The 15,143-nt window shown below is 41.6% G+C and overlaps 1 protein-coding gene across 1 annotated transcript; it reads left to right on the forward strand.

Annotated features, from left to right (window-relative positions):
- Positions 1-284: 284 nt before the first annotated feature.
- Positions 285-14,985, forward strand: LOC120045656 (inorganic pyrophosphatase-like). The gene is made up of 11 exons (XM_038990585.1): positions 285-468; positions 1,312-1,376; positions 8,621-8,674; positions 9,604-9,723; positions 10,012-10,098; positions 10,447-10,573; positions 10,910-11,037; positions 13,368-13,453; positions 13,727-13,802; positions 13,989-14,028; positions 14,635-14,985. Exons 1-11 carry the CDS (start codon positions 408-410, stop codon positions 14,664-14,666), a joined length of 876 nt encoding a protein of 291 aa, XP_038846513.1. The 5' UTR covers positions 285-407; the 3' UTR covers positions 14,667-14,985.
- Positions 14,986-15,143: the final 158 nt, after the last annotated feature.

Consider the following 15,143-nt stretch of genomic DNA (forward strand, 5'->3'; position numbering starts at 1 on the left):
CCTTCCCACTCGGTTAAGAACACAGCATAACATTTTGTTTGTGATGCTGCGTTAATAGGCAACTCAGATGTGCTATTCAGAAATAGGAAACGCAGACGTTTCCGAATGGGAAACTCGTTGTAGAAAGATAATACCCACGTTTCCCACTTGAAAGGTATCAGAATCAACCAATAGAAAGCTCAAAGCAAATAACTAGGTTTATTTTAACTCGGAGGTTCTGAATTTTGATAGCCCGTGAACTCGCCATCATGCGTTTATGATTATTCATTATGCGCAGTTGCAGCACACTTTCTAAGCTTTCTGTCTAGAAATGCGCATGTGTAATACAGTTCTAGGTGAACTTCTTTGGAACACTCAGTGCACTAGCCATCACTGCATCCTCGGCAAGAGCCCACCACAGACTAAACATGAGCTTCACAGTCGAAGAGAGGGGAAAACCCAATACTTTGAGCTATCGTTTGTTTTTCAGTAAGTGTGGTCCTCTTTTTAATGTTAATATAGCTTAAGCTAGCTTAGTTAATAGCTAGCTATAATACGGCAAGGATCGAGTCCATTGTGGATTTGCCGGCTTACTAGTGGGATCGGGCCCCACCTCCTACGTGTCACTTATTCATTAATTTCGCGTTGGTTTTATACTCCTAATGTCAAGTTCAAGTGTAGATTTCACAGGTATTTGCACCTAGTTAGGATCGTTGAGTATATGCATGCATCAGCGCTTTGACCTTTGCTCCCCATTTTAGTTGAGCAGACATACGGTAACTAGCAATTGCATGGACCAGTTTTGCCGGTTTGCTGGACATGAATTTGACTTACCGGTATCAAGATCCAATTCAGTTTTTTTAGTGTGTTAAATATATCCTGTCATTGTGGTATTTCTGATATTAGTTAGCCGGTCTTTTTGGGATACCACACCAGCAGCCTCGATAATATTAGTTAGCTAGTCTTGTTGGGATACCACAACAGTAACCTCGATAAATCATAGTTTAGCTACTGTACGTGTGGGTTACGCCCAGTTTCAGTTTCTAAGATCAAGACTAGGCTTTAAGACCTGTCAAACAAAAGGTGTTTCTCATGTAACCAGTGTTAGCCTGAATGTGTCATTGTTCAAATGTGATGTAGCAGTCTTTCAAATTTGTTGCGTACAGTGCAGCCTTTATGATTGCGCATTTAATTACCATTACACTGGGGTTTAATTGCATCATGAATATCATGTGTAAGTGGTTGATTTTCTTACTTACATTCATACATTTACACACACTAAACTTAAAGGTCACTCATATTCTCATGATGTATGTTGTCTGTTCTCTGTAGAAAATGCTGATGGAAAGTATGTCTCCCCATTCCATGACATACCTATGTATGCTGATGAGAGCCAGGTATGTTACCTTTATCCTGCTACAACGCCCCATTTACATATCACACACACACTGAATGGAGATGGGATATCAATTCAACCGCTTCTTTATAGAAAGATACCCACTTAGTCTAACTTTTGACTCATGGTTAAATCTGCATTATTAATCTTTTTGGGTGACCTGACCAAATGCACATAGAAATGTGAGTTGTAGATATGTCATTCTCATTGAAAGCAAATCTAAGAAGTGGTATATGTTGTTTTTATGTTCTCTATTTCTATGCTTCTCATTCTTAAGTGTCATTTTTGCATCTTTTACTTTCGGTTTTGTACACCAGCTCAAGCAAACATATTAAGTGGTGCAGCTGTCTAAGGCACTGCATCCCAGTGCTAGAGGCGTCACTAGAGACCCTAGTTTGATTCCAGGCTGTATCACAACTGGCCGTGATTGGGAGTCCCATAGGGTGGCGCACAATTGGCCCAGCGTCGTCCGGGTTAAAGGAATAGATGTATGGAAAGCAAATCAGCTATTTGGGCAGATTTGTTGCCACTCAAGACCGTTTTGCGTGGCTGATTGGGCTGCACTACGAGTCGATAGTAAGCCGGCGAGGTGTTGTGCTTCCTAATGGGTAACATTATTATTGTGTCGCTGGCAGTAGCTATGTGGAATTTTATTTCAAGTAGGATAGCAGAGTACACAATAAATAACTCAAATTGATAACTAGGGTTGCAAAGGGTTTCCGGGAATTTTCCATGGGAATTTAAGCCTGGGAATTTTGCTTAAATTCATCAAAAAGGTTAGCTTATAACTTAACCTTTTTTGTGTGATACACATAAGGCAATTCTAGGTCTTGTGGCATATTTTGGTTAAACTATCCCCAATTCAATGGAATTGCAACCCTCTGCATGCACAGTGCATTCTTCCATCACATGTACAGCTGATTCTCAAGGACTTGCACACTAATGAGATGCTTTGAGCCCACACTACTACACTGTCTGAGCCAAGGACTACATGCTTTCTGGTAAGTTTTAATTACAATACTGTGTGGGGTGAATATATTTTATGACATGCATGCTTTTTTGTTAACTAGCAAATAGCCTACAGCAAAGTGTGTTATATATCATTTCTAACTTGTTAACAATTTCTGCTAGTTAGTTTTTGCTACCATGTGGGTTTTAGCTTGCTTGAGCCTGCTAACTGAGTGTTAATTCACCTGTTTCCATACATGTTTCATTTTAAAATATGTATCTGACAAAGGAGTTGTTTAATCTAACTGCTTAACTATTTATCTGTACATGGAATTGTATTTTTATTTATTTACAATTTTTTTATAATCTTTACAGGAAAATGCCACGGGCACTCTGATGTGTGGAGACATTTCACTGCAGCTAATGTAGAAGGAAAAGCTGTGTACATTTGCAAATACTGTGCCAAATCATATGTGAAGAATGCCGATATGGACAGCCCCATCAAGAGGATGCTCCTGGATTATATATTTTGGGAGAGAGTGGTAAGCAGCCTGAAACCTATAGCAGTAGCCATTGCACAGATTGAGGGAGACAATGCCATACTGTCTGATGTTCAGACTCTGCTTGCAGATGTAAGAGAATAAATACGTACTGTCCTGACCACTTCACTGTCGCTCCAAGAAGAGGAAACTGCAGGGTTGAAAAATTGGTGGCCATCCGGGCTAATCTGAGCCTGACAACGGGCCATCCTCAACAAGGTTGGAAAGTGATAGTGAAGATGAGGCCTCAGAGTCTGATGTTCAAGAGGTGGACATTGAGGAGGTCCAGGGAGAAGACATGGACGCCTGAGAGGAAGACAACCAAAGCTTTAGTTTCTAGACTATCATTTTACAGATGTATGTTGAAAACGTTTTTGGGAGATGTGATGGATCATTGGTGATCATTCAATATTCCCTTTCTTTTGTTGTTCAATGAAATCATTCCATGTGAAAAGTCAACTCATTTAATTAAAGTTCAATTCATAACTAAATTGTTTTTTTGACTTCTATTGGAAGGATTTAATAATTTGCAATTATGTCTACTTATAAGGTAAAAGGTTTTTGTTTCTGTCTCCATTATGATATGGTAAATATATCCAATGCAAAAAACATCTACATTTAATGGTATTCATTTGCATATATTTCCATGAATTCCCACAAAGTTTCCACCTCTGAATATTCCCCAAAATGTTCAACCCTATTTATAACCATCTAGATGTCACCTTGATTACATACATACATACATACATACATACATAGTCAACTACTCAATGGGGAGGGCATGAACAGCAATAATACAGTAACAACACCGGGGCACAGTGCCCTTTGCTCCCGCTCGACAAGTACCTAATAGCCAATATCATGGTGACAGTCATAGTAAGCACACACATGCAACGCATGAAACAAGTACACCCATCATCAATCATTTTAATAACTAATAAACAGTCGTCAGTTTTATAACAGAAAATATACAATTATGTGTGAAACTAACAGTGAAATATGACTCGTCCTCAGACTTAAAAACAGAAGTCCTGACTCGTGGTACGGTAGTTCAATATATAGTAGTTGCCTGGGGAGAAAACTACTGGTGGGGAGTCGACTCCAAAAGTATCAAATCCCTGACTCCTTGCCCGTCGACTCCTATTTCTGGGTGTCAAGCTTCGACTCCTCGACTCTTAAGATTCTGTATTTTTTGCAACAGAGAACTATTTTACGTGGTCTACTTGGAGAACACAAACTCATCTTTCACAGCAAAGAAAGACTGAGCTAGCGAGGGGAGAGAGGGATGGGAGGGGCATAGGCAGACATGTCGGCCACCAGGCAGACATTCAGAACAGTGCATTGGTAATCAAAAGATGTAGGCTATAGGCTATCGCAATGCTGTATTTTGCAATTTCTTGGATTGCAAGGTCTTGAGCAAGTTCACCAAAGTAGGGGATATCAGTGAGTATGCTGAGCTATTCTACACGTAACAGACCAAAAACCAAACACATACTAGAGTTTTTCATAGCGAACAGAAAGGAGAGCAGGTGAGGGAGAGTTCGGATCGGGGCAGGCAGAGAGACGGTCAGAACCGTGAGCACAGGCTATACCAGTGGTTCCCAACTTTTTTTGGTTACTGTACCACCAACTGAATTTTGCTCTGCCCGGAGTACCCCTGAAGTACTCCTCATGTACATTTTACCAGTAGGCCTACGGTCTCATGAGTTCAAGTACCCCCTGTGGATAGGACAAGTACTCCCAGGGCAGGGGTCCTAGAACCACTGGGCTATATTGTATCTTGGTAATCTGTATATATCATCCCATAAGATATCGCTTAAATAGTATTTATATATTCAAACAAAATAGCTCTTTTTATAGGCAAATGGGCAGCATCATGCTCATGTCTGTCCTCTTGATCACAAATGTCTTCCTAGTAGGACTGCAATAATGAGATGGTGTGTATGTGTGTGCGCATTCGTTTCTGCGTGTTTTGGGAGTCGAGCAAGAGTCAACTCCTGCGACTCTACCTACAGAAGTCGGAGCCGACACCAAAAATCCTGAAGTCATTCACCACAAAAAACAACAGCTCAATCAAAACCGTCTAACCTATAGCAGAGCGGTCTCGATACACCCACTACTTTCCTTTCGACACACCCACCCGCCCATACACCAATTACCATATTGGGATGCAGCTACCCCCTTCTCCACCAGCTTCAAACAGCTGAAAATACAATGAAAATATATTTCACAGCAGTTTAGATGGTACAGTGATTCTCTACACCAGGTATTCCCAAACTGGGTACGGGGGTACGCCAAATAAAAATGTGATTCCATTTATATTTTCCAACAGGGCTATACATTTGGGTGAGGTTTTCTCGCCTGAGTAGCCTCGTTTCACTGCCAAAAATAAAATGAAGCCATCTAGTGTTCAGCGAAATAACAACACAATGTCAAATACAGGTAGCCAAGTCAAATTGTTTATTTTATTTCACCTTTATTTAACCAGGTAAGCTAGTTGAGAACAAGTTCTCATTTACAACTGCGACCGTGCCAAGATAAAGCAAAGCAGTGCGACACAAACAACGAATAAAACAATGGAATAAACAAGCGTACAGTCAATAATACAATAGAAAAAAAGAAAGTCTATATACAGTGTGTGCAAATGGAGTGAGGAGGTAAGGCAATATATAGGCCATAGTAGCAAAGTAATTACAATTTAGCAGATTAACACTGGAGTGATAGATGAGCAGATGATGTGCAAGTAGTGATACTGGTGTGAAAAAGAGCAGAAAAGTAAATAAAAACAATATGGGGATGAGGTAGGTGGATTGGGTGGGCTATTTACAGATGAACTATGTACATCTGCAGCGATCGGTTAGCTGCTCAAATAGCTGATGTTTAAAGTTAGTGAGGGAAATGTAAGTCTCCAGCATCAGCGACTTTTGCAATTCGTTCCAGTCACTGGCCGCAGAGAACTGGAAGAAAAGGCGGCCAAATGAGGTACTGGCTTTGGGGATGACCAGTGAGATATACCTGCTGGAGTGCGTGTTATGGGTGGGTGTTATCGTGACCAGTGAGCTAAGGCGGAGCTTTACCTAGCATAGATTTATAGATGACCTGGAGCCAGTGGGTCTGGCGACGAATATGTAGCGAGGGCCAGCCGACAAGAGCATACAGGTCGCAGTGGTGGGTGGAATAAGGGGCTTTGGTAACAAAACCGATGGCACTGTGATAGACTGCATCCAGTTTGCTGAGTAGAGTATTGGAAGCTATTTTGTAGATGACATCGTCGAAGTCAAGGATCGGTAGGATAGTCAGTTTTACGAGGGTATGTTTGGCAGCATGAGTGAAGGATGCTTTGTTGTGAAATAGGAAGCCGATTCTAGATTTGATTTTGGATTGGAGATGTTTGATATGAGTCTGGAATGAGAGTTTACAGTCTAGCCAGACACCTAGTTATTTATAGTTGTCCACATATTCTAGGACAGAACCGTCCAGAGTAGTGATGCTAGTCGGACGGGCGGGTGCGGGCAGCGAACGGTTGAAAAGCATGCATTTGGTTTTACTAGCGTTTAAGAGCAGTTGGAGGCCACGGAAGGAGTGTTGTATGACATTGAAGCTCGTTTGGAGGTTAGTTAACACAGTGTCCAAAGAAGGGCCAGATGTATACAGAATGGTGTCGTCTGCGTAGAGGTGGATCGGGGAATCACCCGCAGCAAGAGTGACATCGATGATATATACAGAGAAAAGAGTCAGCCTGAGAATTGAACCCTGTGGTACCCCCATAGAGACTGCCAGAAGTCCGGACAACAGGTCCTCCAAATAATGAACATCCAATCACATTAACCGTAACTCTCTTGCGGGAATTCCACTAACGGTTCATATGTAGCCAAACGTAGCTGCTGCTCATGTTGGTATCTGTACTGATGGCGCAAAAGCCATGACAGAGACATAGTGGAGTGGTAACGTGCGTGCAAGCAGTTGCTCCCGACGCCACTTGGGTACACTGCAGCATCCACCGAGAGGCTCTTGCTGCCAAGGGAATGCCTGACAGCTTGAAATACATTTTGGACACTACAGTGAAAATGGTTAACATTGTTAAAGCAAGGCCCCTGAACTCTTGTGTATTTTCTGCACGATGCAATGATGTGGGCAGCGACCATGTAACGCTTTTACAATATACAGAAGAAGTGCGCTGGTTATCAAGGGGCAAAGTATTGACACGTTTTTTTGAATTGAGAGACGAGCTTAAAGTTCTTTACTGACCCATAATTTTCACTTGTCTGATCGCTTGCATGATGACGAGTTTCTCACACGACTGGCTTATCTGGGTTATGTTTTTTCTTGCCAGAATGATCTGAATCTAGGATTACAGGGACTCTCCGCAACTATATTCAATGTGCGGGACAAAATTGAGGCTATGATTAAGAAGTTGGAGCTCTTCTCTGTCTGCATTAACAAGGACAACACACAGGTCTTTCCATCATTGTATGATTTTTTTTGTGTGCAAATGAACTCAAGCTTAAGGACAATGTCAAATGTGATATAGCGAAGCACCTGAGTGAGTTGGGTGCACAATTATGCAAGTACTTTCCCGAAACGAATGACACAAACAACTGTATTCGTTATCACTTAGAATTTTAGCAACCAGGAAATGCTAGAGTGGTTTCTGCATATTGCACCTTTAAAGATGTCATTGAGTTATTGTATCTCCATAGCATTCTTGGTTGGAATTGTTTGTAATGTATTCATTTTTGTTACCTATGCGTGTGGGAGAGTAGGAGTTCCGCTAGCAAGGTCATAGTCTGTTTGTCAAATCAACGGTCTTTACCACTCCAACACTGAACTCTTTAATCATTGTCTTATCTCTCTGGAGTAATATATCAGAGTTGGATGGCCTTTCCTTTCCTCCAACATATCCATAGGCATAAATAAATTATTGCTGGGTATATTGATATTATATGTGACAAACGAGTATGAAAATGTATTCACTCACTGCTGTAAGTTGTTCTGGATAAGCGCTTCTGCTTGATCACTAAAAAGTTAATGTAACAACCAAAAAATGTTCATGGTTGTTAATGCTCAGTTTGTGTGCACATTTTAGTCACTTAGCAGATGCTCTTATTCAGAGCGACAAACAGTTAGCTAGGTGGGACAACCGCATTTCATAGTCATACTAAGTACTTTTTTCCCTCAAAGTAGCTACCCGCAAAGCCAGAACTAACTAGTAAGGGGGGGAAAAGTGTGAGTGTTCACAAAATGTTTATTTTGGGGGGGGGGGGGGATACTCTTAAGATACTCTTTGAAGAGGTAGGGTTTCAGATGTTTTCAGGGCAGGGGCAGGAACAGGGACTCTGCTGTCCTAGCTTCAAGGGGAAGCTGGTTCCAACGTTAGGGTGCCAGGACAAGGAAGAGCTTGGACTGGGCTGAGCGGGAGCCAAGAGGGCCAAGAGACCAGAGGTTGCAGAACGTAGTGCTCGGGTTGGGGTGTTGGGGTTTGAGCATAGCCTGAAGGTAGGGAGGGGCAGTTCCTCTTGCTGCTCTGTTGGCAAGTACCATGGTCTTGTAGTGGATGCAAACTTTGTCTGGAAGCCCGTGGAGTGTGTGGAGGAGGGGGGTGACATGGGAGAACTTGAAGGTTGAACACCAAGCGGTCTGCAGGGTTCTGGATGAGTTGCAGGGGTTTGATGGCACAAGTGGGGAGCTCAGCCAACAGCGAACAAACACCTTTGTTTACTACTAATGAAGTATGAGTCATTGCTTTCTTCTCTTTCAGAACATTTTCCACGTGGTTGTTGAAGTACCAAGATGGACAAATGCAAAGATGGAGGTAGGTTCACCTTGATTGATTTTATTAGCCAGTTAAAAACAATACATACAGTGCCTTCGGAAAGTATTCAGACCCCTTCACTTTTTCCACATTTTGATATGTTACAGCCTTATTCTAATATTGATCAAATGTTTTTCCTCATCAATCTACACACAATACCCCATAATGACAATGCGAAAACAGGTTTTTAGAATGTTTTGCAAATGTATTAAAAAGAAAAAACAGATACCTTATTTACATAAGTTTTCAGACACTTTGCTATGAGACTCGAAATTGATCTCCGGTGCATCCTGTTTCCATTGATCATCCTTGAGATCTTTCTACCACTTGATTAGAGTCCACCTGTGGTAAATTCAATTGATTGGACATGATTTGGAAAGGCACACACCTGTCTATATAAAGTCCCACAGTTGACAGTGCATGTCAGAGCAAAAACCAAGCCATGAGGTCGAAGGAATTGTCCGTAGATCTCCGAGACAGGATTGTGTCGAGGAACAGATCTGGGGAAGGGTACCAAAACATTTCTGCAGCATTAAAGGTCCCCAAAAACGCAGTGGCCTCCATCATTCTTAAATGGAAGAAGTTTGGAACCACCAAGACTTCCTAGAGCTGGCCGCCCGGCCAAACTGAGCAATCGGGGGAGAAGGGTCTTAGTCAGGGAGGTGACTAAGAACCCGATGGTCACTCTGACAGAGCTCTAGAGTTCCTTTGTGGAGATGGGAGACAACCATCTCTGCAGCACTCCACCAATCAGGCCTTTATGGTAGAGTGACCAGACGGAAGCCACTCCTCAGGAAAAGGCAGCCTGCTTGGAGTTTGCCAAAAGGCACCTAAAGACTCTCAGACCATAAAAAACAAGATTCTCTGGCTAGTCAAGCAAAATAAGACACAAAAGATAATTCAATAATGTTTGGCTTTTCTACTTCCAGATTGCAACCAAAGACCCCCTGAACCCGATCAAGCAGGATGTGAAGAAGGGGAACCTGCGTTACGTCGCCAATGTTTTCCCCCACAAAGGCTACATCTGGAACTATGGAGCAATACCTCAGGTCAGACAGTCACCAAACTGCAAATGGTCATAAATGCAAGTACAGGCTTGCGACTGTACATTTACAAGACTTTTGGCATTCCAACATAATCTTTGTAGTGTGTCACTGTTTCTGCATTCAAACATGTTACAATGCAGACTAATACGTTTGTAGAAGCAGACCCACGCTACATGTTCAACTCAATTCATTGATCACCTAGAGATGAAATGGCCATGATTGCCTAGTTCTCTGTCATATGAACTAAATATCACAATCTCTTTTGACTGTGACATTTCTCTTTCTTGGTAGACTTGGGAGGATCCCGGGCACAAAGATGAAGACACTGACTGCTGTGGTGACAACGACCCCATCGACGTCTGTGAAATCGGTACCAAGGTACAGCACTTTATCCTCCAACTACTATTAACCTTTGGAGCCGTTTTTAAGATCTTGATATTGTTTCTTCCATTCAATCTCTGCCATTCCTACATGCTTAAGGTGTCATTCAAAGCAGCTTTTTGTCACCTCAGCAAGGTGTCCAATTTCGAGAAAGTATGCCCGACAATTTAGCTGGGTTTGTTACATCAGCTGCCTGTACAGATGTTGTGGTATGAGATTTGTTTATGGTTGCGTGATGAAATGCACTTTCCTTCAGCATGTGATCTGCTTTCTGAACATCATTGAAAGTGACCAATATCTTACTTTTCTATGCTGTACTGATCATGAATCTGCCTCCTCCTCCAGGTGTGTTTGCGTGGGGAGGTGATCAAGGTGAAGGTACTGGGGGTTTTGGCCATGATCGACGAGGGGGAGACGGACTGGAAGGTCATAGCCATCAACGTGGAGGACCCTGAAGCTAAGGACCTGAACAGTAAGCATTGGAGGAGCTAGATATGGACTAAACAGAGAATCCCTAATATAACAGGCCATTCCTTAAAAGTGCCCATTTAGCCCAGTCACTGCATATAGTAGTATTGGAATATGATTGCTCAAGTGAAGAATGCAGTGATTGAACAATTCCCCCCCCCCCCCAAGTGTGTGTGTGTATTCCTATTGCCACAGTCATCTGCAAGTGAAGAATGCAATGAATCTATGTTTTCCCAAATGTAGGTGTGTGTGGCTGCGTGCATGTGTGTCTACTCCTATTGCCACAAGTCATCCCCCCACTCCTTTTCCCTCACCTGTCACCCTATCTTGTGTACCTCAGACATCGGTGACATCCAGAGGCTGAAGCCAGGTTACTTGGAGGCCACCGTGGACTGGTTCAGGAGGTACAAGGTACCAGATGGGAAACCAGAGAACCAGTTTGCCTTCAACGGAGAGTTCAAAGACAAGGTATCCATCTTGTACCCCATACACAGGAGTTTGTGTTCTGTAAACTTTTAGCCCGAGACAGAATGGCTCATCTCCTGTTTCTGTAGTATTTGACAAGGTATTGTAGCCTTGAAGTTGTCACAGCCTTGTTACAGTAGCTACATCCATCCTCATCAACATACTTTTCATTTATCTATTTACCTTGTACCACATCCACCCTCATCTAAAACAGCTTTTTCAATCTAGATACAGTTGAAGTCAGGAAGTTTACATACACCTTAGCTAAATACATTTAAACTCAGTTTTTCACAATTCCTGACATTTAATCCTAGTAAAGATTCCCTGTCTTAGGTCAGTTAGGATCACCACTTTATTTTAAGAATGTGAAATGTCAGAATAACAGTAGAGTGATTTATTTCAGCTTTTATTTCTTTCATCACATTCCCAGTGGGTCAGAAGTTTACATACACTCAATTAGTATTTGGTAGCATTGCCTTTAAATTGTTTAACTTGGGTCAAACGTTTTGGGTAGCCTTCCACAAGCTTCCCACAATAAATTGGGTGAATTTTGGCCCATTCCTCCTGACAGAGCTGGTGTAACTGAGTCAGGTTTGTAGGCCTCCTTGCTCGCACACGCTTTTTCAGTTCTGCCCACAAATTTTCTATAAGCTTGAGGTCAGGGCTTTGTGATGGCCACTCCAATACCTTGACTTTGTTGTCCTTAAGCAATTTTGCAAGTATGCTTGGCGTCATTGTCCATTTGTAAGACCCATTTGCGACCAAGCTTTAACTTCCTGACTAATGTCTTGAGATGTTGCTTCAATATATCCACGTAATTTTCCTCCCTCATGATGCCATCTATTTTGTGAAGTGCACCAGTCGCTCCTGCAGCAAAGCACCCCCACAACATGATGCTGCCACCCCCGTGCTTCACGGTTGGGATGATGTTCTTTGGCTTGCAAGCATCCCACTTTTTTCTCCAAACATAACGATGGTCATTATGGCCACACAGTTCTATTTTTGTTTCATCAGACCAGAGGACATTTCTCCAAAAAGTACGATCTTCGTCCCCATGTGCAGTTGCAAACCGTAGTCTGGCTTTTTTATGGCGGTTTTGGAACAGTGGCTTCTTCCTTGCTGAGCGGCCTTTTAGGTTATGTCGATATAGGATTTGTTTTACTGTGGATATAGATACTTTTGTACCTGTTTCCTCCAGCATCTTCATAAGGTCCTTTGCTGTTGTTCTGGGATTGATTTGCACTTTTCGCACCAAAGTACGTTCATCTCTAGGAGACAGAACGCGTCTCCTTCCTGAGCGGTATGATGGCTGCGTGGTCCCATGGTGTTTATACTTGCGTACTATTGTTTGTACAGATGAACGTGGTACCTTCAGGCGTTTGGAAATGGCTCCCAAGGATGAACCAGACTTGTGGAGGTCTACAATTTATTTTCTGAGGTCTTGGCTGAGTTCTTTTGATTTTCCCATGATTTCAAGCAAAGAGGCACTGAGTTTGAAGGTAGGCCTTGAAATACATCCATAGGTACACCTCCAATTGACTCAAATGATGTCAATTAGCCTATCAGAAGCTTCTAAAACCATGACATATTTCTGGAATTTTCCAAGCTTTTTAAAGGCACAGTCAACTTGTTCTATGTAAACTTCTGACCCACTGGAATTGTGATACAGTGAATTATAAGTGAAATAATCTGTCTGTAAACAATTGTTGGAAAAATTACCTGTCATGCACAAAGTAGATGTCCTAACTGACTTGCCAAAACTGATGTTTTGTTAACAAGAAATGTGTGTAGTGGTTGAAAAAGGAGTTGTAATGACTCCAACCTAAGTGTATGTAAACTTCCGACTTCAACTGTTCATGGATAGTCGTTTAGCCTGAATGTCAGTCTGTCTGCAATAGCCTTGTTAAATGTTGCGTTGTTGAATGCAAGTAAAGTCTGGTACCAAGGCTAAATTGCGTCCGCCAGATAGAGGCAAATTCAGTTTGTTGCACAAGAGCTGACATTTATTTAGCAAGACCCATAAGGTTGTATTATCCTGTTGTAACATAGTATGTCCCTGAGGATGCGATAACCTTTTTACAATATACAGTGTCCAATGAAGTTCAATACAGGCTTGTTTTAAAGTGATCGGTTCAGCTAAAATACAGAAATGCGAAGTGCTGGTTTCACGGACATAGATGAAGACTATCCTGGACTAAAATGCACTCACATTTGGGATTCTCCATTGAGTTTGCATTTTCCAGGAGTAGGCTTAATCTGTGTCCGGAAAATCACCCCAAACTGGATGTTTCCTTGCCCTACAACAGCCTCAACTCTGTGTTTCCCCTTCTCAGGAATTTGCCATTGAGACAATCAAGAGCACCCATGGCTTCTGGAAGGCACTTATCTCTCAGAAGACCAACTCTGGAGGACTCAACTGGTGAGGAGAGCATACACGATTTGCAATCCTCGTACAGTAAAATATCTCTAAAACTGGCATTTGTTACAGTCCCATCATCTTAAAATCATTACTGTAAATTAGATCAATCTTTAAAGGCCCAATCCGTAATTCCAACATGTAAGCCCCGCCACTTAATTTGTGAAATTAGACCTTACTTTTGAAGAACTAAAGCAACAAGCAAGAACTTGTTTGAATCTGAATACAAAATTAATGAATACCTGACTGATGTGACCTTTTTCTCCAATCCTGCAGTAAAAACACGTGTGTGTCGGCTGACGACAGCCCCTTCTGCTGCTCAACGGACGAGGCCAAGGCTGTCATAGAAGGGGTCAGTACCTTCTGCTTCTCTATGGCTAGTTTCTAGAACTTCAGGGTCGGGTCAGACCCGTCTCCTTTATGTGCTGTGCTCCTACATGCCTCTGCTGTGGTCAAACATGTCTAGCATATACATTTATAAACTACTCAATCAGACCATCCAATTATGTTTATTTATTTATGTTTGGATTTTTTTTAGACAACCCCTTGTGGAACCGAAGATCCTATCCCCTGCTCAGGTATGTCTCTTTAAAATAATTTTTACCTCAAGATTGTGAAACGTACTCTGAATCTACTTTGTTTTATTGAATATCGTGAAAATGTGTTGGACGGGTGCTGATAATGCAATTGTTATTTGGTTAATTCTGCCTATTTGCTTGAACATATAATAAAAACGGATCTAAATGAATCAACAAAAATTAAATAACTCCCATAGTTAATAATGATCCTTGCTATGATCATATATTTACGTATTGGATCCTGCCTTGACTCAGATATTTATTTGACATATTGTAAACCTCCAACTCTTTATGGCCACTTTATGACCAACCTGGAATGATAGGAAAGGACTGCATGGTTGTACACACGTATTTTATCTTATGACGGTCAATTCCATTGCTATTCAGGAAGTAAGCTAAGATTCCAATTACATTTTTTGTCAGTGGGGAAAATTGGAATTTCAGTTTATTTCTTGAATTAAAATGGAATTGACCCAATGGATTTATGTGAATTCACTGGGGTGGCAGGTAGCCTAGTGGTTAGAGCGTTGGACTAGTAACCGAAAGGTTGCAAGAAAAACTTTACTTGTTCTGTACACATCTAATCATGTGATTTTCTATTTCCAGTGGATAAATGGTTCTACTATGTGAAGGAGTAACTTTAAGACGAAGACTCAATGGACCAGTGTCTCACCTGTTTAGCAAGTGTACTTGAAGATCATAGACTTAATGACAGTTGGGGGTGTGGCTGCGAAAGAATAGACTCTCTTCTCCATACTCTGAAGATAAGAGAAGATGGGACAAAAAGAGTGAAATAATGTCGGAGGAAATGTGTTGTTACTGTTATTTAACAAATGTCTCATTGGAGATGTGCTGTCGAACAGATAGTACTGGTAGTGTGCTTCCTATAGCTAGCTACTCATGTACTGTATGGGGTCGTAATTCCTTTAATAAAGCTTTATCTGTAAAACAAAAATACTATGATCGTTTTGTTGGATAATGTAAAAAATTGTAATAACTTCAAATTTGATTTTGTCTGACATTATTTTGTAGGAAGTTGTACTCTGTTACCCAGCTGACATGTAGATGAGGGCTGATTTGGTTACCCTTTGCTAGAACAGTCGAATACTGTACTG

The sequence above is a fragment of the Salvelinus namaycush genome, chromosome 4 (genome assembly GCF_016432855.1).
Source record: "Salvelinus namaycush isolate Seneca chromosome 4, SaNama_1.0, whole genome shotgun sequence".
Lineage (NCBI taxonomy): Eukaryota > Metazoa > Chordata > Actinopteri > Salmoniformes > Salmonidae > Salvelinus > Salvelinus namaycush.

Bases quoted from the DNA above. Each gene is read 5' to 3' on its own strand.
- LOC120045656 (XM_038990585.1), top strand. From the start codon at position 408: ATGAGCTTCACAGTCGAAGAGAGGGGAAAACCCAATACTTTGAGCTAT. The intron at 8,675-9,603 runs GTAGGTTCACCT...TTCTACTTCCAG, and splicing joins GGACAAATGCAAAGATGGAG to ATTGCAACCAAAGACCCCCT. The intron at 9,724-10,011 runs GTCAGACAGTCA...CTTTCTTGGTAG, and splicing joins ACTATGGAGCAATACCTCAG to ACTTGGGAGGATCCCGGGCA.